The sequence below is a fragment of the Nothobranchius furzeri genome, chromosome 7 (assembly GCF_043380555.1).
Source record: "Nothobranchius furzeri strain GRZ-AD chromosome 7, NfurGRZ-RIMD1, whole genome shotgun sequence".
Classification (NCBI taxonomy): Eukaryota; Metazoa; Chordata; class Actinopteri; order Cyprinodontiformes; family Nothobranchiidae; genus Nothobranchius; species Nothobranchius furzeri.
In genome coordinates, this window is record NC_091747.1 from 41,526,937 (window position 1) to 41,551,579 (window position 24,643).

At 42.1% G+C, this 24,643-nt stretch overlaps 1 protein-coding gene across 3 annotated transcripts in view; it reads right to left on the reverse strand.

Moving 5' to 3' along the window:
• LOC107382684 (matrix metalloproteinase-16) overlaps positions 1-24,643 on the reverse strand; it is a 102,455-nt gene that overhangs the window by 23,533 nt on the left and 54,279 nt on the right. For all 3 annotated transcript variants that reach the window (XR_008565989.2, XM_015954934.3, XM_015954933.3), the window contains 2 exons: positions 11,677-11,838; positions 5,401-5,609 (listed from right to left, as the gene is read on the reverse strand). Coding sequence is in view for 2 of the 3 variants with exons in the window: in XM_015954934.3 (XP_015810420.1) it covers positions 5,401-5,609; positions 11,677-11,838 (371 nt within the window). In the remaining variant the exon portion in view is untranslated. The remainder of the gene's footprint in view (positions 1-5,400; positions 5,610-11,676; positions 11,839-24,643) is intronic.

The following is a 24,643-nucleotide window of genomic DNA, read 5'->3' on the forward strand; positions in this document are numbered from 1 at the left end:
ACAGTTCCTTTACTATTGTGATCAAAAACATTTCTTCTCAATTCTGAGGGTGCTCTGTAAATAGTTTTCAAATAAACAATACACATAGCAACTTCTGCTCAGTCCATTTCAATTTCAGATTTAAAATAATGTATTGATGTAAACCACACCCACTAATTTCCAAATAATAAGGTGCATTCATCTGTGTGTCTCCTTTGATCCGCATATGGGTTGTCTCCCCTCTGCACTAGAAAAATGTACTTTATTATAAAGTTCACTGTAATGCATCTTAATGTTCTATTAAATCAAAGATTTTGGTCAGTAATGCCAAATATGTACATTTGTGTTTCAGTCATTTTTATACTAGCTTAAAAATACTTCATTAAGTCTACTAAGCAGGGGTGTAGAACGTTTTTAATAGGGCCAGCCCAGTAATGATCTTGGACCAAAATAAAGGGGGCAGAAGGAGATGTTTTTCCAGACGCCAAGAAAAATTAAATGCCACCCCCCCCCCCCCCTGCAAAGTGTGTCACTGAGAATTTAAAATAAAAAATATTCTTGTGCAAATATTGGTGTATTCACCTTTAATACTAGTTAATAAAATGCAGCAGTTGCTGGATTGGTGCAGTTCAAAGTGGAGTGCATCAAATAAAACAATATTAAGATACCCCCCCCCCCCCCCACCCACCACCACAGCTGGAAAAATTCCTAGGGGAAACACTGCAGCTGCTTTAATAAGCCACGTAGTTGCATATGGAGCACTCTTCCCAAGCAATGTGATGAACTCTTCTGAATGTGGAGCATCTGAGTGTTCTGGAAAACTGTGACCTCAGTCTCAGCAGGGCAGCAAACAAGCTCTGGCTTCCCCGTTTCCTGATGCCAGAAACCTGCTTTTGGGCTCGTTTGAGTGAAAATGCTGAACTAAGGCAGGAATAGTCGAGAACAGAACACTTCCTACATCAGTCAGCATACCCTACTATCAACCCAGAGAATTAGACAGAAATGTTGTATTTGACTGATGTTAAAAACCTCTCATTTATTGTAACGCCCACCGTTTCTACAGGGGGAATAATTCGAGTCATGCCATTATTCCGCCCCCCTCCTTCAACCATGTGCAACTGACCAAAAAAAGCTTTATTTGCCTTATTTGTGCCTTTTAAAAACTAATTAAATAGCGCCTGATCTCTTAGTGCTGCTCAGATCCTCCCAATGAGATGCAAAAGCCCATGATGAGTCACATGTTTGTTAACTGGAAAAATGAATCAATATATGATGAGTCACTCCAAGCTGGAGCAACAGATTGAGAAACAATGTAAATGTAGTTTTGGCCTGTTAGAGAACAGCTCTGCTTCCAGAGTGTTACTCCAGATAAACTCCCCACTCCACAAAACCGCTGCTCCAACTGCTAAGATCTGTTAAATTGACTTGGCATTGACTACGTCCCTGTCTTCCAAAACAATCAAGAGGGAATGGGATAGTGAGTAAAGCTGAGATGTGGAAGCCAAATAGACCCACAAAGCAATGTAATCAAGCAAATAATCAATTCAGCTGTGAACAAATGGGAAAAACAACAATCACATGATAGTAAAAGGTTTAAGTAAACGGAAACGAGACGTTAGAAGAACTATTCCTGCTCTATAAGCAGAAATAAGTCTGGTTGGTAGGGCTTGGCAGGGTTTAAAGGGGCATTTATCAGAGTCTGGAGTCAAACAAACATCTGTAATTATGATTCCAGATAAACAGCTTTAGCTGGGCTGCTTCCTCTGTGAGGTGTTAACACGATATGTCCGCGCTTTAGGAGAAAACTGGAAAAACATTAGCTGAGATTTAAGACATATTGGGACCACCTGCTCCTCCCAGTAAAAGTGAATCAGTGTCAAACATACGTTGATCTGAAACTACCAAACGTTTTTCACAAGCGTGAGAGGTGGATTACTCTACGAGTCCTCACATAAGCAGTGGTCCTAATGATGTGAGCGGATTTACAGCTGCATCGTGACTTCTGCAACAAATCAACTCTCACTGTCGGGACATTCTAGTCTTCTTTGGGAGAATGTGTGCTGGTTCTGGTAAAACATATGGAAACCAGACTACTCCCAGTGAGGTGCATGCTGAAATGATGGGTTTTCGCTGTCCTGCGTGCCAACAATGGCATCATGATTTAGTTCATGGACTGTTTTCATGTTCCCTCTGCTCTGCGCTAATGACCCAACCTTGTTCACCTGGGACTCGATTGTTTCCACCTGAGATCCCCCTGATTAAAGCTTCCCGCAGCCGCACGTCTGATGCCAGATCATCTACGTGCAGCTCCATGCCTCACACAGCCTGCTGTAGGTCATATCCAGCCAAGTCAAACCAAACCAAGTCAAGTCAAGTAAAACCAAGCGAAGTCGAGTCAAATCAAATTAAGTCTAGTCAAACCAAGCTAAGCACAGTCATATGAAATTTGTTGAGCCAAACCAAGTCAAGTCAAGTTAAATCAACCAATATCTTGTTAAGTCTGGTCAAAACAATCGAAGTACAGTCAAACCAATTAAAGACAAGCCAAGTTAAGTTCATTCAAACCAAGTCAGGTCAAGTCAAGTCAAACCAAGCTAAGTCGAGTCAAGTCAAATTAAGTCTAGTCAAACCAAGCTAAGCAAAGTCAAATGAAATCAAGTTGAGCCAAACCAAGTAAAGTCAAGTTAAATCAACCAATATTTTGTTGTCTGGTCAAACCAAGTGAGGTCCAGTCAAACCAAGTCAGGTCAAGTCACGTTAAACCAAGTCAAGTCCAGTCAAGTCAAACCAAGTTAAGTTGAGTGAAGTCAGTCACTCCTCTTGTTATAAACATTGAATTGCATGCTCCATTCTGGGTGTTGGCTGACTCCTAGGGTCCAACTGGACCGCCGTTCCAGGCTGGTGAAGGTGAAACAGGTGAGAACACTAAAACACTCTGATGATGGTATCAGTTTTATGACAGAACAAATGGAGTAGTGAGAAAAATGTGACTTCATTAAAACTGGCATCAGCACTAATCTGGAGCTTAAACACTAAGACCTAGTTTTTTTTTAGAGAATGCATGAGGTGGTGCAGAACAATGAAAGCATAATTTTACATTAGAAACAGGTGTGAGAAACGTTTAAAAGGAAAAGCTGGAAAAGGTAGTAAAAATAAAACGTCCTGATCGCAGAAACAAAACTTTTAAAGCTTTTCAGTCTTTGTCTCCCAAACTTCCTGAGATTAAACATAAATTGGCTGATTGCTGAAGCTAAATGAAGCCAGCAGAGATCCCATGATGCCCATAACGCTATCAGACCAGGCAATGCACGCTGACAGGAGCTGCAGCAGACATCATGTGGAGGAATTTAGGCTTTTCTGACACACAGATCTGGTTTCTGCAACAAAACAAGCTTAAGAGTGTTCTGAGTCTAGTTTTGGCAGAGAACTTGCATGGGTAGCAGCACCGGCTCCAAGTAGGATTTGTTTTTGAGCGGTTCAGTAAAAGACCTGATGTCTGGATGGACAGAGGGGACATGGGGTTTCCAAAGATTCCACAAGTCTCTTATTTAACCAGGGAAACCTATCTATTTATATCCTCAAAAAATAAAGTCCCTCTCTCATAAAGAAAAGTCACTATTCTCCCCTGTGTGAGGAACACAGGACAGCTTTGTGTGTGTTTCTTACTGAATCAATCCCAAAGCTCTCAGGCTTCCTCTGAGGATAAAGGCGTTTTCTGCTCCTACTGAAGGGAAAGTGCAAAGCTCACGAGAAGGAAAGGGAAACTACACGGAATTTTGTCTCGATAAGATCTCAACTTCATCCAAAAATTTGATCAATGGGACCCAAATAATCTGAGGAGAGCTACCTCAAACATGAGAGCTTCCTATTTTAAGGCAGCGAGTGGCTTCCACCGGTTCCTCTAAGCTGTCACATCGCTGTCAGACCTGCTCTCTAGAAAACGTTAGCCACATTTCCAACCAAGTCTTTTAAATGACTTGTTCTTCTCCACTAGGGATGAGCCGGATACTCGTTTCAGACGAGTATCCGGTACGGATAAAGCATTTTTGACGAATACGAGCATGAGACGAGTAAACCTCGGAAATATCTGTAATCGTGCTGAAGGAAAATCTCCATTGGGTAACTGACTGTCTTCACGCTCTGTGATTGGCCAGTCACATAGAGCGCCCGCCCCTCCCTACACACAAAACTCTCTAGCCGGCCGGGAGCACAGTCCGTCCGGCTCATCCACGCACACACACAGACAGTAACGGATCTCGCTGTGATTGCTTCACTGTTGCTCACGTTTCTTCAGTTTTCCCTAGGTTTTCTTCAGCTCGCCTCTTTTTCAGTTGAATATTTAAAGTTACTTTTTTCGTAACTTACATGGTGCATTTGACAATACAGAGCTGACGTGCTGCATTAACTCACTACTTCCGCTCCGGTCGGGTTTTTTTTTATTTTTTTAACTCCATCTCTCTCCCTCTCACCCTCTCTATCTCTCTCAGACACACACACACACACCTTAATCAACATTGTTTTGTTTAACTTTGTGCGGGGCAAAATGCCAAGAACGTTAAGAAAAAAATCAGTTTAATCAAATTAAAATATATATATATATATATATATATATATATATATATATATATATATATATATATATATATATATATATAAAGTTGTGTCTGGTTCTAGCATTTCATATTTCCTAGTTCCTACTGCATGAGTTCAGATGTATTAATCCATGCACTTAAATATTAATGTTCTGATTTTATTGAAAAACTTGTTCTGTAATACTTTCTTTACTATTGTGATCAAAAATATTTAATCTCAATTCTGAGGCTGCTGTGTAAATAGTTTTCAAATAAACAATACACATAACTTCTGATCAGTCCATATCAATTTCAGACTTAAAATAATGTATTGATGTAAACCGCACCCACTCCTGGTTAAACCACGCCCACTTCCGGGTTATGCCACGCCCATTCCGAGTACAGATACAGATACAGATCATTTAGTTGGTTGAACAGATACAGATAGTGGTGTACTCGCTCATCCCTATTCTCCACACATGCTAACACATGAAGTAGATTAGCAGAAAAGCCCCCACCTTCTGTGTATGTATGTAATCATGCAGACTCCCCATGATCCATCCTGCACTCTCCTCCTCCTCCTTAGGCAGTCTGGACACCTGGGGCCGTTTACATGGGTCTGAACTAAGGCATTCTGATTCAGCTGCATTTATCAGCTGATACGTCAAACATTTTTGGCAAAAGATGTCAAACATCTCCAGGCATGCAGAGTTGTTTTGGTCTGCAGAGGCTGATTGAAGAGATGCAGGGTTTAGGTGGAAGCAAAACACCTCTGAGGTTCAAAACGGCTGCTGAAAATAAATGTGGAGAGGCCCCAGGTTTGTTTTGATGTGACAGACTTGTCATTTACCTTGAAGATGAACATGTCGCTCCTCAGAATGGCCAAGGCGTTGAAGCCTCCATCACAGATGCTTGGTTTGTTGGACGGTCTGTCTCCTGGGAAAAGCTTTGGGGGTCGTGTCTGCTTGTCTGGTTTTCGAGGGTCCGAGGGAGGATGGGAGCGTGGAGGGGGAGCCGTGGGTAGAGGCTTGGTGGGCTGGGGATTCTTATCAGGCGGCCCTGGAGGGAGTTAAAGGAATAAATCTCACTTGTTGTGGCACACAAAGCAGCAGCATGTTGCTTTACACCCAAACCACCTGTTTAACTAACTGTATGGGCGAAGTGAGAGCAACGAATCACGCCTTATCACACCATAATGTAACGATAACATGTTCTCAGGGTGTGGAACCACTAGGAAGGTGCCAGTGGCAGCGGGGCTAAAATGCTATTTCATGTTTTGTTTGAGATTTTTACTCACAACGATGTCAAAAACTTCAAAATTTTCAAAATAAAAAAACCCAAAGCAAGGTCTTGACTAAGAACAGTCCAGGTTTCAACTCAGAGCCTTTTAGGTGTGACACACGATAAGCCACAGATGATGGTGTTTATTTTATACTTATGTGTAGCTTGTGTCTGTTAACTGTGGGTTGGCAACATGTTAACATATGGAAGCTAATTACTAGCAGTAGCTTTTGTTGCCTTACCACTCACCCCAGCCAAGAAATCTAGACTAACTGTAGCAGCAGCAAAAAGATTGTGCTCTGCAAGTCGGACTAGCCACGCCCCATCATAGCCTCAGCAGGTCTACCACTGGCCCAAACAGATTGTGTGGCCAATGACAGCCCATTGCGTTTGCTGGATGGGCTTAAAACGAGAGCAACAAAAATGGAAACGACACTCATTTAAAATGGCTTTTGCGTTAACTTTGGACTATTTAGACTTGGGGTTTTTTTTGAGTGAAGAGAAGACAGTATTAAGAGTTTTTGGTGGCAGGTCTGAGACTATGGAACAGCCTTCCCCTACAACTAAGGTCTGCACAGAGTTTGGAACATTTCAAATCTCTACTTAATGCAACCTATGCTGATTCTTATTCTGCTCAGCACTTTGGGGTTGCTCACGTAACTGGAAGGTGCTATACAAATAAACTTACATTGACCATGACCTTGTAAGTCATGTATTTCATAAAGGGATGTATTTGCTTCGTTTTCAACAGTGTATGGTGGGCTACCTTGCTGACTGACATGCATAGAGGCGAATAGATCATATTGTCCATGGCTCTGACTGGTCCTAGCTGTGAGCAATCGCATGCGGAGACAGTTTCATAGATAACCGTAGACTCTGCCCCTTTGAGTGAGCCGCTGCAATGTTTCGTGGCCAGGCTAGTTATTTTCAGGAGATCTAAGCTGTTTTAAGATGTCGGGCTGTGCTTGAATAAGCTGTTAGCTAGTTAGATGTACGACGTAGAGTAACTATTATCACAGTTTCAATACCACAAAGGCTATTTGGAGCTCAGACAACTTTCCCATTTTTAATAATTTTCCACAGCTATAACAAGAAAGGCATTGTTAGCATTATGATGAAAGAAAATGAGGGTTCATTGTAACTGACATAAGTTTACATAAATAATATGGCACTAATGAAAATGTTATTACTTAGAAAGTAATTTACAGTGAATAAGATCATAATTAATATTATACCCGCTTGTATGATTGAAATATCTCTTTAATGTAACAAATGCAACAGATCATAATGGTTTAAAATAAGGGTTTTGTTTGTGTCTGATTGAAACGCCGGTGTGGCTGAGACTCATTTAATATTCAAGAGCTACAAGAGAGTGACGTGTTCGGGGGAAAATGGAGAGGATGAAGCAGCGCAAACAAGTGGGTTGTGTGAGCATGAATAATTGAGCAAATGACAATGCGAGAATAACACACACTGTAACTGTGAGGGTATGAGTTGCCATGTGTTGATTGGGGTCGCCCCATTGATACAGGAATAGATGACCGCAATATGAAAGTGGCAAAAGCTACCGGTCTCCGAAAGAGGGTTTGATGAAAAACCTAATCTGAAGGTTATTACAAATCTTTGCAGGTTTGTGGTAAAATAATGACACGATCCAACAAATGAGGAGAAGATAAAAGAAGTGAATGCGTTAGCTAATCTTTAAAGAGCAATCAGAGCAGCAATCTGGGTGAAAAGCGTGTTTAAAACACAAGTGATCAGCAGGTCTACTCACTGACTGATCCAAATCCCCTGAAACACATCCTTCAGATTAGTGGAGAGGAAGTACTTTGTGTTAATACAAACACTTCCATCTGTTTATACACAATACCATAATGAAAAAGTTAAGTGTGGTATGTAGGCAACCTGACCACATGTTGGCCTAAAGCCATGGCAACCAGCTGGGCCAATCAGCGCCTTTCATGAACAAGAATACTTGAGACGAGAGAACAGAAATCTAATCACATTAACTAGTGACTACACAGAGAACATGTGATGTCATGTTTGTATGCAACTACAGAGTGACGGAGGGGCATACATGAGCCTTCTCACTGGGCTGGGACAACATTACGGAGTAAATCTGAACTATTTTGTTGGAATAACACAAACTTGGTTCATAAACATCTTTGGAGATGTCAGAGCTTCCTAATCCTGGTCTTTGGGCGTTTCAGTTCTATGTGCTTACACGTTTGGCTGAAAGTATCCAAGTTATCTGTTAACCCGTGCAATTCTTTTTAAAAGTTCAAACTTTCATCTCAGAAGAACATTGAGGAGCCATACTAATGTTTTGAGAAATTTGAGAATTTCCCTCGAGTGTCGTGTATTATTAGTCATTTGGTGGCTTTAGGGACATGTTGAGTTGAATTGTGGTAAATGTAGAACCAGACTTTATATTCAATTCTTTGTAGAGGAGCTATGGATGTTTAAGAAAACTTCATCCTTTTGTTAGAGTTTTTTTTCCTCAGCAGATCGCTGTTTGATCTTTACCTCTAAAGAAGGATCTGTGTCAGAGCAGAACTGTGTTACCATGTGTGATTGGGTATGGTGAGTGTTGGCTGAAATCTGCAGCTTGTGTAAACAGGAAACAGCCTTCAATAGGATAGTCAGTGGTCCTCTACAATGTACCCAAGGGCGTCAGTTTGTTTTCAGATTTGCTGGGGACAATAACCATACACTTGAGTGGGGTTTAAAAATTGCTGGGGACAATAAAGGCAGGTTTTTTTTAAAGTGGGGGGGGGGGGGCACAGCTGCCAATCACAAATTTTGCCGGGGACATGTCCCCGGCGTCCCTGGTTAAAATGACGCCTATGAATGTACCATTTTTTGTCCTCTAAGAGTTGAAAGGACGAGCTATTGCTTCCTTAGTTGATCTGTTGTTATGGTTCATGACGACTTCTAGGTCGCTAGAGCTTTTATTAGTTTTTTAAAAGATGTTTTCTGCTGAATGTGTTCGTAAAAAGAATATAAATTATCTGAGGAGTAAAAACAACCACCAGGCATCTCCCCCCTACAGAGTCAAGGCCTAAGCTCTGGGGTGAGAAAGAGAAACAGCACAGCTACACGTCCAAGATGCCATTTCTCCTCAACACCAAGCTCACTCAGCCCGAGTCAAAACTTTCCTCCCACAATTCCTTGTTTTACTCTCCAGACTCCCTCGGACTATAAATAAAAGATCTTAATGTTTCCTCCTTCTCGTCTCAGCTCCCGTACCCTTCACTCTCTCATTAAACCTCTCTGTCAACACATCATCGTTCTACTCGAGTCCGGCACCTTTTAACCCATCTGTGCGCCTCCCATCTCGTCCCCTGTTTTGGTCTCTAACTAGCATCGGTGTTGCTAAAAGGGAAAAAAGGAGGTTGGCTGCAGAGAGGAGCTGCCATCACTTGTCCTGCTCTTCAACTCTTGGTACGGCAGGAGAAGAGGGGGGGAGTGGAGAGGAGACAAGTAAAACATGAGAGGGATGAGGAGAGATCTGATCGCTTGCCCGGGTCTTTCATTCCCAGAGGGATGTGCCCCGATCATGTAGGCAGATGGCAGATTCTTTGGAGTGTGTGTGTGTGTGTGTGTGTGTGTGTGTGTGTGTGTGTGTAGAGGGACTGGTTTACAATGGCGACAGCTGTAACTGACCATGCCATCACTTACCTCCTCACAAATCAGAGGTTTAACCGACACCAGCTCTGAGATAAAAACGTTTCACTGACGAGGAGTCCTCATCAACATCTCAGCGAGAGCACGTGCGTCGTCTGAGGCCACTCGCACCGCTGCTCTTTTTATTCTTCTCTGAGAAAACTGGAAATACGCTGGTGCTTACATAAATCCTTTACCGTTAAATTAAATTTCACACTAGTGCCCTGGAGCTCCATCAGCTTTGTGAGGAGACAAAGTGCTCAGCAATCAGTCTGTCAGCTCCAAATGTGTGCCAGGGAGCACGGTGCTCTATAGGTGCTGCCGCAGCGAGGAAATTACAAACTGAAGGCTTAATCTGTGATTAATCAGAGATTATCTGCTTTAAATGGATTAGAAGAGATAAAATATTATTCCAACCATAAGATACTTCCTTTAGACGTCATTATTTTAGGCCTAATATAAAGTATTTTTAAAAGTGGAGGATCATTTTTTTAGGTCGCTGTTTGCTTTTATGAGCACAGCTTTGTGTGCGCCCTAGAGGAGTAAATCCAGGGATTTTAACGGCTACAAAATCAAGTGTGACCCTGAAGAGGAGCAGCTCTGGAAGGCAGGAGCTTTACAAATCACAACTGAGTTGGACTCTGCAGCAGATTAAATAACATTTTGTTGCTACAAACTCCTCAACAAGTAATTTTTATTACATAAACATAAAGTTTGGATTGCTTGGACAGAAGAGGCCACTACAGCTTCCCATCTCCACTTGTCTCGTGCATGGATTTATTTCTAGTGATTTAATACAACAGGTGGTTTTAGAGAGGGTGTACAGTTACCTGGTGTCAGTCACACCAGCTGAAACATGTAGCATGGTAAAAAAAAAAAAACTCCCCTCCTCCGACTCGGCACAGATTAGGAAACCTTAATGTCTCTTGGGCCTAATCCACCTGGTCTCTAAAATAAACCACAACCTCATGTTTGTGTTTAATATTGTGAGAAACTGAGTTTGTTCAAATGTGCAGAAATAGTAAATATTAAGTACTGTATGTGTATTAGTGAAATTCTGGCGATACTATACGTATCACGATACAGGGGAGACGATACAATGTATCCCAATACATTGTGATACATTCAGTCAGACGTTATCAGCGAATTTTTTAGACTGAATTTATTGTAGGAATATTCAATAAACAGTCCAAACTGATACTTAACATGACTAAAGTCATCATCTGCTTTTTTTTTTTTTTTTTTTACTGTGTGGGCATCGGAACGAGCCCCCGCACTGTGAGAACAAACATCTCAGCTCCAAAACCGATCTTCATCCGCATACGTCACACGTCATGTGATCAGGAAGCAGAACATCCATGTGTTAGGAGATCGTTTTGGGTCGCTGCTGTAAAAAAAGTAAGGCGTGAACCGGAAAAGCTTCTGCCGATCGCAATTCAACAACGGATTACGAAAGAACGGATAACGCTCGAAACGCACAGATTCTTTCTGATGTAAGAGATGAGTCTCCGTTTTGTTTTGGTTGTTTTGGCGTCGACATCATCCTAGCGCGCAACGTTCTGTGACTCTTAGAAAAACAGTAAAAACGGTGAGAAACGCTGGCAGCGAATGAGTTAAATATCGATATAATATCGCTGGAAAAGATATCACGATATGTTGCCATATCAATATTTTCTTACATCGTTAGTAAATTAGTTGCTTTAAGATTAGAAATAATTTGAGCTACAAAAGCAAAATGAACTGAAAAACACATAGTTGTAAATTCTGGATTAGCTAATAGTTTGAGCTAACCCGTTTGTAGACAAGAGACCAAACGCTGATGTTTTGTTTTAACTAAGTTCTTTAAAACACTAAAAAGACCACTGAAATACACACATTTTAAGAAATAATGTAACTGTCAGAATGACCATGCTACAACGGCATCTAGAGATGAGAGGTGTAGACCCAGAATTTATTATAACGTTAATGTAATTGTTATAATTCACCATCTGCAGCAAACTGAAGAGTCGCACAGACATTGTGACAATATGTTGTTGGCTCTCTCATATAATGAAAGTAGTTTTTAGCTCACCACAACAACCACATTATTTCTAATCACGCACAGATTTGCTTCAGATTTGCCTGCCATGTCGGTTTGACAGCGTTACTTTAAGCGCTACAAAGCCACCACCGGCCTCACCGTAAATGTTCTGGATCCCCTTCAGGTCATCCAGGGGTAGTTTGAAGTTGTCCGTGTCCATATACTGGTAGAACGGAGCCATGATGGCTGTGGGATCGTTGGAGTGCTCCAGGCCGAGCGCGTGGCCGAGCTCGTGGATAGCCACCAAGAACAAATCGTTACCTAGAAACAGAGAAATGGAGGGAGTGAGAGAGGATCTGGCAACAAACACTCTGGTAGCATCTTACATCCTCTCACCAGCAAACAGAAATGAAGAAAAACCCTGGGCAGCCTCAGCTTATTTTTCACTTTTTGTTACCTTGCAGCTCGTCAGGTTTGCACCTGTTCTGGTTGGCAGAGCCAGATTAGTTCTCAGATTACTGCCAAGTGTTGTTCTGGCTTATGGAAGAAAGGAGCTTTGGAGAATCGTTGATTCACTCTCTACAACTCTAGTGAGTCGACCGTGGTGCTATGACAGGCTACATCTTTACTACACATCTTCGTATGAACATGTGAACAAGAAATGCTTTGCTGAGCACAAATAATCCAGTCAGTTTGTCTTGAGACAATGAAAACTCCAGGATTGACCTTTTAACCGAGGCAACTCTTTCAACCATGTCTCAGGAGGGGAAAAGGTTTCAGAACAGACCCATAAATAACCCAATCACGGTGCAATTACTGATGGATATTATTAATGGTGGCACCCAGTTTGTGGAGATCTCATCTAATATCTCAGCGCTGAACATCAAAGAAGCGTTTCTCTTCCTTGTAATAAATGGAAACTCATTGTTTCTGTTCTCCATCCAGTCATTTAATGATGAATAACATAAACTCAGAACTACGATGGTCAGATGCATGCTGCCTCGCTTCACTTCTACCTTTTCCCCCATTCTCTCATCACACCCGACAAAAATGGAAAAGAGCATCACTTATTCATCGCAATTCCAAGTAAAATGAGACACTTATCAGCTGCAAATGTGTCACATGAATAACCCATCCGACTCATATCAGTCCCAAGCAGGTAGAGTGCAACACTTAAGAATTTACGAAGCGGTCCGGCACACAGAAAGGGCTTTAATGTGGACCCTGTGAGTGATATTTGACTTCATAAATGTCAGCGAGTCTTTAAGGGCTTGATAGAAAACCCTCTACAGCACAAGGCTTCCTGCAGGGAAAGCTTCACGACTCCGCCAAAGTCTTCGAACGCAAACCGAGAATTTATGCAAGCTTGTAACACCGAACAAGTGTCTGGAGACGAAGTTTATATCAAATAAAGTTAGAGCGAGAGAAATGGAGGTGCAAAGCACAGACAGATACGGCTCTGTGATTTAGGAATGACTTGTGGTGAAAACCTGTAATAACAGTGGGAGTGAGGGAGTTTTAAACACCCCAACATCTGTCTCACAGCGGGACCAGCTGATGACAAATGACTGTCATTTACAGTTAGCACCCAAAAAAAAAAGGTGGCATCATTTAATCATAGCAGACACTGAAGACAGGCTCCTATAATTAAAGCTAACACAATACAAGACTGTCACCCTCTGAGTCTGACATCATGGTTCCCTACTGGAATTAAAAGTGGAATGCTTCCTCCATGTTGGGACCAAACCTTTGTCCCAGGGAAGTTCTGACTTCTTTGTGTTTTGTTGGTGAAAGATGGATGGAGAACTGGGCGGGGGAGCATTGGTGTGGTCTGTAGAGAGGAAGGGGTAGAGGTCCGGTTGGAACCATCACCTACAAGTACAAGGTTGAGATCATGAACAAAAGACCCTGGTCTAAGCTGAAATGGAGACTGATTAGGGTTCTGGTAGATGGTAGAGTTAGGGCTGAAGCTAGGGCTACAATCAAGGCTGCACATTGTTTGAAAATTCATCAATATCACAAAGTCTTCCAATAAACTGAGAAGAGCTTCCACCTCAATGGGTGACCTCGACCAGTACTCATGTCCCCAATATCATGCAGCGCTAATTAGAAAGCCCCCAGCTCACCCCCTCTGGAGGTTTTGTGAGAACACTCTACTTGTAGGCGCACCCCAGACAGACTCAGAACTCACTGGGGGGATAATACTTCCTATTTGGACAGGGAACACCTTCAGATCCCCCAGGAGGATCTCCCTCTGGGATCTTCACCTGATCTAGGATAGTCAGCAGAAACCAGATGGATGAATATATTTAATCCTTGACACCAAAAAGGTAAGCTTATAAATGATGTGTGAAATGTCTATTTTTAGCTGATAGAAGCTCCTTTTTAACCTCCATCGTCTGATCGAGGACTCCGAACAAATCAAGATTCATAAAACATTAACACACTCATCTAATTATCTTTAAAGAAGCTCTACAAAACGATCCAGTAGGAGCTGTTGAGTGTTCCTTCATGTGTAAATAAACTGCAGCAAAGGTCTGATGAGCAGCTGCTCAAGTGGAGTGAAGGACTGTCTCCATCACTTTCCATCCCTGTCTTGACTCAGCCCTTGCGCCCCACGGATCCATTCGAGGTCAACATTGTCACTTTGTTTCAGTCGCTTGTGTAACTAACATTGTGGACTTGGTGTCACTCCGGCCCCGAGGACTAAAAACAAACTAATTATCAGCTGAAAGCTTCACAAACACTACGTGCAAAATGTTAAAGACGGGAGAAAGATTAGGGAGATGGAGAAGGATGAAAGAGAAAGAGTGAATGAGCAGTTCAGAGAAGGAGTGGAATGAAGGCGAGAGGGAAAAGTTATGGGATGCTAGAGAAGATGAGAAAAGGATTTCAGCATGGATGAGCTCAGAAGTTTGAAAAAAGAAAGGTGAAGGGAAATGAGGAGAGAGGGTGTTTGGAGACAAATCTACATGAAGAGGGGGAAAATGGAAGGCGAGTAAAATGATAAGGCTGGAGACGATTTATCTCGCTTGATGTTTCTGTGTTGGTGTGACCGGAGGAGATGGAGAAGATGAATTATACAAGCGTAACCTTTGACCCAGGCATTTATAACATCATCTCCCTGTCAGGAGCTGTTTCTGAGACCAAAACACAAAAGCAAAGTAGGAAATAGAAGATACATAAACAATGCATGACACGTAGCGCAGCAGGGCGTGTGTGAGATACACACACTCAGGGAAACATCATGCTGTGTGTGTGTGTGTGTGTGTGTGTGTGTGTGCGCGCGTGCCTGCATGTGTGTGTGCAAAGGTGAGGCTGTATCATCGGGTGATTCAGAAGTCTCATATTTTGCTTGTTTATCATAACATGAAATCATTTTGAGTTTCTATTTAAAGCATCAAAGTTATATTTGAAGTAAAAAAACTAACGTTAACCGTTTTGCTTTGTTTTCTCGCGTGTTAAGTGACCTAAGGCTGCAGCAGCTTTACGGACTCTCGGCCCAGGACAGGTCAAGGTTGCTGCTAACGAGCTATTGCAGCCGAGAAGAAAGGGAAAAGAGAGCGATAAAGAGGGGAAGACAAAGTAGAAGCGGCGAGGCACAGAAGATTTATGATCCGATGTACCTCCTGCTCTGTCTTTCCCCACAGGGCTCACAGCAAAGTAAACAGGATTTTTGATTAGAAAACAGAAACCTCTTCTCCATTATTTACCTGCTTTCTGTGCACACTGTTGCTGCTGCAGCCCATCAGCCAGTAGGAGGGGGCGCCTGACATGACAATACAGGATATGAGACATAACCGCACACAAATAACAGCACAGTGGCCACAAATCAGAAGCAAGGCCAGTGTCGGCGCTGTTCAGCTGAGGAGACGTTCGGTTTGTCAGCGGGACCTTCAGGAGTCTGGAACGCTCTCCGACATCTTCCTGCTAAACCAAACCATGTGGTTATCTCTATTGACAGGCATGATTCCACTTCTTCTTCTCTCTTTTTCCTTCCAATTTTGAATTTCAGTTTTAATTTTAATCCTTTCTTTCCGTTTGCATAAACTAAAAGTCTCACACAGCTCATAGGCGGTGCTGTTACCACTGTAATTGTCCTAAAAGCCCTAAAACTCTCACTTCTTCTAATGTCGTGAAGAGGGCGTCCAACAGACATAAACAGTTTCTAATTCCTATGTTTCGTCTGTTATTTCTCCGCCCATGAGTATGCAAGCATAAGCGCTCTCTTTGTCCCAGCGAAGCTAAAATACCTCCCATTGTTCAGCTCCCACAAGCCCCAGTGTGGCTCACAATGGGAATTCAGGGCTTGGAAAAACTTCCAATCCAATTAGGAAAAATTGGTGGTAATTCAAGTGACACAAATGTTTTTGGGTGTTTTTGTTGGTTTGGTGGAACGCTGGGGTTTAGAAAAAAATTAGTACTATTCCACATTCATGCTTCAGGATCTGTGTTCGTGGTGCATGACGTTAATGGCAGAAATCAACCAACTCTATCCACCTTATCCCTATCCCCCATGATTCTTTAAGTACAACCTATTTCCTGTTTGGCATTTGTTTACATGGCGATCATAGACGGATGATGCCATCCATTTGCGCTAATTCACTTTTAAGGTCTTTTAAAGACATAAACTTTGTGGGAACACAAAGCTCAAATGGGACACTGTTACAATCCCTCTGCCTACTGCAGTTGAGGGGTGGTAGGATGATATGAGAATCTGAGTAACGCTAATATAGAGTAGCAATTTCGCTACTTTTTTGGTCACGTCTGATGGCGAGGCAATGAACAATCTTAACACAATCAGCACCTACAAAGTAATGAGGTTAGTCGTGTGTTTTTTTTAAGAGGTGGGACACAATCTTATTTAGAGCAAACTCAGAGTTTTAAATAACCAAGCCTGGGTTTAAAATAAAGTTTGCTGTAGTTTTTTCAAGTTTTGGTTTTCAAGCCACATCGTTCTACGTTGCTTATCTCCACGAAGGCGGTGAAAACCGACTCTGGCAGCCACACTCTTCTTAGTCCGAGGAACATGCTCCAAACATCGTTCTTGGAGCGACAAATTTCACTTTCTCTGGTTGTTAGTACAACCGTGAACAACACAACGTGTTCCCAAGTTGCACAAGTAGATATTTCTGGGGCAATTATTTTAGTTGTTTTGTTTGAATCCTTGTGAAATCGTCAAATAAACTACAAAAAGAACAAAACCTCACCCTGCAAGCCAATAGCTATGGACTATTTCCGGTATCTCTACATGAGCAGGCCCAGGGTTAGGGTGGATAAGCATGGCTGCATTTGTTACCATCACAACCCTCCTCAGATGCTGAGCAGAAGGAAGCTGGAACCGGAAAAAAGCTAACTGGGTGTCTTGTCGTTGTGATGGAGATAGCTGAGTGTGAGGAGAAGGATGTCTTTCAACAAGAATCAGAGCTACTTTGACCCTGAAGGAGGCTGGAGATACAGACGCTGTACAGGGAAGCAGCTAGTGGTTCAGTGCCTGGCTCATTGGGCCCCGGGCTCACACTCTGCTGGCTGTCTAACCAGAGATAAGTGCCTGATTGGGCAGAGCCAACGTTGTGAAGGTTTCAGCTAAAGTACAGTAACTACTTACTGGTTGTCTAATCTTCACACTACCGACAAACACTCAGGACAGAGAAGACGCCTGCAGAGGGACATGTGGCGCCTCCAGCCAAATTCATTTTGGATCCCACCAGCAGAAACACAAGTCAGGTTGCACAACTTTCTTAGGGAGCTCTTGGAACAAAACCACCTTAAGTCACACATATGGGATTAAAGGAATGTTTATTAGGACGAACTATCCATAGATCTGGACACATTATGTTCAGACACCAAGAAGAGCAGAGTGCTGCTCCCCTCCCTCCCTTGTCTCCTCTCTCCTTATCCGTCTGCCTTGGTTCCCGTCGCTCAGGGCTGCTGACTCTGATCGAGCAACACTCGTGTTGTTGAATCTTAATTCTCACAAGCTTGTCGGAGAACAAAACTCTTGCTAGATGAGAGAAACATATGTACACTGGAGTAATTATTTATTTACAAAGATCGTTGCAGAATGAGATTAGGAGTGTGGAAAGCTGCCAGGTTTCCACATATTGGCCCTTTCTAAGGATTTGAGGTAAATAAACTAAAGCAGCACAAAGAAGCGCTGTGTGTAAAGAGACATGTTTTATATTAGCTGTGTTTATCTTTGTGCATCACTCGAGGATGATTCAGGTGTGTGTACGGATTCATTTAAGGATGGACAAAATATCGGCATTAATATCGGTGTCAGCCGATGTTGGTGATTTTTCAACATATCGGCATCGGTTCGATAAATAAAACCGGGCCGATATTAACAACCGATATTTTTTCCATCTCGTCTCCATTTGTTTGCCTGTTTCAGAGGGTGAGGGGGGTGATGTGTGTTTAGTCATGTGAACACCTTTACATTATTACGTTATTATGTACACACACCACACACATTTACTCAAAAGTGTAAATGCGTGTGTTGTGTGTACATAATAATGTAAATTCAGCTTTAATGATTTTCATTCTACACAAAATCTGCTGATTTTAGAAGCATTAAAGTCAGTATATCGGTATCGACCATAACTGTGATCTTAATATCGGATATCGGTATTGGTAGTGTTGGGGATCGAACATCGATTGGAACCGGTTCCAACTATTAGTTTAGAGGAAGTTAGAGGAAAATTGTTAAAATACGTCAACACGGTTGATTTAATAGAAGCTTTAAAGAACAAACTCTGGATGGAGTGAGGTGAGTTTGTCTCACTGCAGAAATAAAAACACACACGGAGCGTCAGCAGTCAGACGCAGCCACTCACCAACACTTGTGTGTGTGAGCGTCAGAAGGCTGAACAATAATCTGTAGAATAATTAGAGTCATCATATTAGAGCAGCTTCTCTGTGGTGGACCACACCAGCTTCTACCACAATAAATAATAATAATAGTAATAATAATAATAATAATAATAATAATAAATAACATATTTTATTTATTCAAACTATTTCTGTTGAGAGCTTTAATGTTTAAAATCTGTTAGTTTGTTACTGACAGCAGCTACAGTATGTTTGAGTTTCACTTCCTGTTCTGACTGAATGCTGCTGCAGCATGGAGGTGTAGTTCTCAGTCATCCTGGACATGATCATCCTGAGAGTTTTAGCTGAAAACAGCTGGACGTTTCTGGGTGTGTTGGAGACATTTAGCCTCTCATCCCAGAGGCTTCTTCCAGACTTTGGTTGTGGTCAGAAACAAACACACTGGTGGTGCTGCAAGTCTTTTTCTTTTTTTCTCCAAAACATGTTTTTGTCTAAATGAAGGTGATGTTGTTCATAGAATTAAAATTCATGTTGAAGTTAAGATTATTTCATCAAGTAGGACCTGTGGTTAGCTGGCTCATTTAAAACATGGAATGTCTTCAGAATCGGAATCGGGAATCAATAGGAATCTGAATCGTTCAAAATCAAACGATGCCCAACCCTAGATATCGGCAGAAAATTTTCATATCAGTGCATCACTAAATTCATTAGTAATGCGGTGGTCATGGTAAGTAGACTAAAGGTGAATGCCGTTGTGGGTTTCTAGAAGTGCCCTGCCGTGGAAAAAGAAAAAACTCAGGAAAAGACAGACTTGCCACCGGATGCATAATCAGCATGTAACCTAATAGATGTGTTTTACCCAACGAGCTCCCTTCCAATCAGGAGCGCTTCAGGCGCAAAACGGGAGCGAAAACGTTCCACACAGCTAGTCCTTCAAGGTCACAAAACCACAACACCACGCATGATTTCGGAGGTTCACACGATAACAAGAAAGGAGAAAGTCGGCAGCATGTTTTCAAAAAGTTTGTGGTATGTTTTCTGTTCCGTTTACCTCAACTATGGAGGTTTCACAAGAAATGATGTTCTTTTTTTACTGATTAGCAACTGGAAATCTGCACATGAATTTTATTTTGAAAGTTTCCCAATGTTTTACACTGATTTTCACACAGTTGGAACTCCAATGATTTCACCAGTTCACATGACAACGAGGGAGGAGAAAGATTACGAAATGCATCCACATAAACCTGATTTTCCCGTTCTTTATTACTTCTGGGGTTTTGGGGTTGGTTCTGGAAACTCTGACCTCAACAGTGCAGCGTGTCTGCTCCCGTGTGTCTGTCACAAGCAGGTGTTGTACCATATTCTGCTGCCATCAGATTCTGACTCTAGAGGAGCCTTAAGAAAGGGGTCAGACCTGAATAGTTTTTTTTCTTCAAAACTTAGCTTGCTTTAATGGCTTTTTCCAAGAATGCAGACTGTGCCTCCAAGCATTAATACATGTACACGTGTCTTTTGTTTTTAAATTCACCTGATGCTTCACACTGCTTCCGTGTTTGATTTAATGCCTGGCCCAATATGAATGGCGGTGCTCTACCTGTTCTGGAACGCATTAAAAAAGACCAGGCACGTAAATGTAGCGGCGCGTCCACAATGCTACGCTTCTGGAGCGTATCTGATACGTGTCGCTATGTTCCCGTGGAAATAAACCCTTTCACTATAGTGGCTGCTATTAGCTGCAGATTTCACTTTGCGGTCCTTATGCAAAACTCCTGCATCAGTTGGAAAGCCGGGGAAACCATTTGATATATATATATATATATATATATATATATATATATATATATATATATATATATATATATATATATATATATATATATATAATTTTTTATTTTTATTTTTTATTTTTTTATGTATTTTTTTGGCAGACTCTTCCAGACTTTTTATGCAGCACCAGAGCAGCCTTGCCAGTCTCAGGATTAACCTTTGAACTTAGAACTGGGCCACATGTATTTCTGCTTCCTAATAATACCCTAGTCTGTCACATAGTGCCAGAAAAAAAAAACATTTAAATCAAGTCTAAAGGTGTAACTACACTGAGAAAGCTTGACTGATGTAGACTAAATGTCAGAAATGGTAGAAAACAAGCAATCCATCTTCTCAAAGTTCATCAGAACAACAGGCCTCATTTAATCACAGTAAAATGTCTACGCTAGCTCAGGCGTCAATTATAAACACCAAACAAGCACAGGTGCATTTAGCTCCAGGGCTGCATGATATTAGCAAAATATGTAACCGGTAGCATTTCTGATATGGGCCGTCTGTCTCCTAGACCAGGACAGTCTGTCACCAAGGCTGAATTCTCCCACTTGCTTCAAATGCATCACTGCTAACTCCACCCTTCTGCATGCAGGTTTTCCAGGTATACGGGCGACATGATAGCCAGGGAGAAATCATCTCAATAATAAACGACAGGGATAAAAGGTGCTGGATCTTTTATCTAGGAGGGATTTGGACTTTGCGAAGACGATTATGAGCTTATTTCACAAATTAATACATGTGGAGATTAGAACATTTTACTGCTAATTTCAGCTAAACTGAATCACTACAGCTGGAATTTAAACAACAAACAGAAACTGACTCAGCTGACTCCTGTGCATTCGTCACCACACTTGAAATAGCACTGGTCTCCTGAAAGACTTCCACTTTAACTGTCACTTTCACTTTGTTCAATCCTGTTAACACTCCAGCTGCTTTTAGCACTCTCAGTACAACTGATACTTTAGATTTCTAGTGCTTTTTCACATGTTGCAAATACTAAATTCAGTCCTCTTCCTTTCCATTTTCCTGTCAACTAAATGTTCATCATTTTAAAAAGTTACCAGTAGTTTCTGGGACTGGATAAACTTAAAGTATATTTGGTTTGATTTTCTCTCGGGATGCAGCCTCGTGTTTCAGACGATCAAAAGCTGTTTTAAGTTTTTTGTCCAGCAGGTTGCAAGGCACTAGTTTTAAGTGTACACAAAGGTCGAGATGCTTGAGATCCCACAGCATCCTCCCAGATCACATAACCGCTCCCCCACAAATGTGATGACGGATACTAGCAGCAATAAAATAAACAAAGGAGTATTTTTGTTCAGATGAGACACGAGTGTTCTCCGAGAACCTGAACAGCCAGCAGGCTAGTTCACATTTTCGCTTGTTGAGCTTAATGGAAATGAGGCTCAAGCAGCATCTGACTGACTGGTGGGAGGCCACTCCAGGTGTGGGAGGGGTTGTTTACCTCTGAGACCGTGTGTGTGTGTGTGTTCATATGCGGGGGCGGAAGAGTGGACTGCCACCCACGTGGAAGTTGATGCTGCTGCCAGTGGGCGGCCATCTATTTCTAGTGGTGGCCCGATGGGCAGGAGCGCTCTGTGATATCTTAGCTTCTTCTCTTTTTCCCCCTCTGTGGGAATGCGTGAAAGCATTGAGCTAAATCTATTTTATCTCTCTGAAGTGGTGGTTGGAAAACTGGTTATGTAACTGCTGAAGATATATTCAAACACAATAAACAAAGTGCTCAAGATGCAGCATCCAGCAGATTCAAACAGGAGGAAAAACATCAAAAGAGACTGGGCAGCTTCCATCTAACACCTGTCGTTACTGGTTCTTTGTTTTTAGTTAGAGGTAAACAATCTGATTTCAACACAGAAACCTCCACCTAATGTGTGTTCTGCAGTTAGCCTGTAGCCTTTTTGGGTTGTGATTAGGGGTGGACCAATATATCAGGCTGATATTTGCCATTTTTCATATGTTAACATTGCATCAGCCAATAGGGGTGGGGCAAAATACTGATTCAGAGAAATATTGCGATATTTCATCTAACAAGTGAGTACTGGTATGCATTTTTCCCTAAATCGGATTTTTAACCACTACCACAGAAGTTCATTCGGGGGCGCTCCTCGTGTGCCTGTTAGCTTGCCTGCACAGCCCGGCGTTACTTTTTTCAGGTAAAGCTCCCTTTTAATTCTACAGAAGCTACATCCATGGGACGAGACAGCGAGCGGAGAATGCAAGCTTGTGATTGGTCGCCATTGTGCTCTGAAAAAAATTAAAGACAGCTGAAGATATCTAGCGCTAGGCACAGAACAGCTTGAAGAAGTCTTTGTCAATGTGTGTGTCTTTCCCATGTGGAGCAGATGCAGAAGCATACACTCGTCTCTTTGCCCGTACAGCACTGTTGAGAATGACTTTCTTTACGATGCGCAGTGCTTCGACTACATAGGCTCAGCCGTGACGCTGCGCTGCTGAAATTCCAGTGCCAAGCCTAGGAGACACCCCTGCCACCCCCGAAACAGAATGCACGCAAAGCGTACCCCCTCCAAAAGACATCAACGCGCAGCACCAAAACGGTGCACGTGCAACAACCCTTCCCACTGCTTTCACGGCAGCAAAACGGGATGCGGGCAACCTCCTCCATCAGACACATGGTCCATGCAAACCCACCCAACCACCGACAACACAGCTGGAAAAATTTCTAGTGGAAACACTGATGTGCATCCCTGATCCCAGATTTCCCATACCAAGCCATACCAGACCCATACCAGACATTTCACCAACAACAATTCCTGCCATGTGTAGGCCAGGGCTAAAGGTGAGAACTCGTGGCAGTCTGTTTTTATAGTTTCTTTACTGCAAAAACATCTGCCTGCAGCTTATTATTTTACACACTTAACCACAAAACACACACACACACATCAATCTCACTATATTCTTACACCCTGCACCTTTAACACTGAGCAGATTTAACAGTTGATTAAATTCATTGTTCAAAAACTGATTCAACTTCAGAAAATTGGTACATCGGCTGGAATTATTAGTGACACTTTAGAGTGCAAATAAAGTGGAACACATGTAGATATCCGATATGAAAATCAGCCCATGAAATCGCCAGCCTATATCAGCCGCCGGCTCACCATTACCTCTCAATATTGGCATCGGTATCAGCAATAGAAAAGCTGATATCTGTCGACCTTTCGTTGTGATGCCATATATTGCTAACAAACACTGCTAAAGGGTTAAAGGTCAAGCCTAAGACACATTGTGACAACCTTCCTCTTAAAACAAATGTCTTCTTTTTAATGCACTTTTAATAAAATGGTGTCTTAATTAGGGATGCACCGATGGATCGGCATTTGATCGTAATCGGCCGATAGCGCCCCTATCGGTTTTGATCGGAATTTTCAAAATAGATCAGAGCAAACCGATCAGGTAGGGTTGTCACGGTAACCAGTGTAGCGCTAAACCCCGGTAAAAAAAAAAAAAGAAAAAAAGTTGACAATAATAACCGTCTTGTTTTTAAAAAAACTATATTATCTTGGTGGGTTTACCGTGGCTGCGGTGTAGGCGCGGTGACCCTTACCAGCCACCGTATCATCTGCTGAAGTTGCCGGCGGCACATGCGCGCTTTGTTTACAACAAAACTTTCTTGAAGCTAAAGCTGAAATAATGGTCAAAGGAGGAGACGGCAGCGCTCAGGAGGACATTTATTATCCCTCAAAGAAGACAAAGTCGGAAGTACAGGCATCTTTTAGATATTTGAAGAATGCCGAGGGAGTTTATGGAAGACGGACGGCTATCCTGTTTGCAGCACGAGCAGAAAAAGTGTCTGTGAAAGGCAGCAACGCTTCAAATCTCATGACACATCTGCGTGACCATCACCCACAACTCTACAGTCAACGCAAGGCAAGCTAACGTTAGCGTTTTAGCTAAAATGCGTGATCCGAGGATTTGGGTTGAGGGAGAAGGCAACGAGTCGCTATATAAAGCAGCCGCAGCGCCGCTACCTGCATATAAACCGTGTCACGGACACCCCCATGTTGAAATGACGCTATGCATTACGGGGCTCCCAGGGGCAGATAAGAGTTGGTCTCTCTCCGAGAATAATTATGAATTTAACAACGATTACTGCCTGATGACATTTTCCCACATCTGCAAAGCTCACTGGAAGGACACAAACCGAGGACAATATTTTCCTGATATACGGATTACTCAAGTAAGGGTAAAAAAAGTATCTGATTAGAAGGCTACTTGAGTACTGAGTATCATCTGATCTAATATTTTTAAAATGATGACATCAAACAGACATAAAATAAGAAGTTATGGGCAAATATTGGTATTTTAAAGACTGAAGGGGAAAATGTAAACAAATAAAGAACTTAATTACAAAATAACACATTTTAGGCTAAATTTAGACACAAACTGAGGACAATATTTTCCTGAAATACAGGGTTTATTTAATTGTGTGAAAATG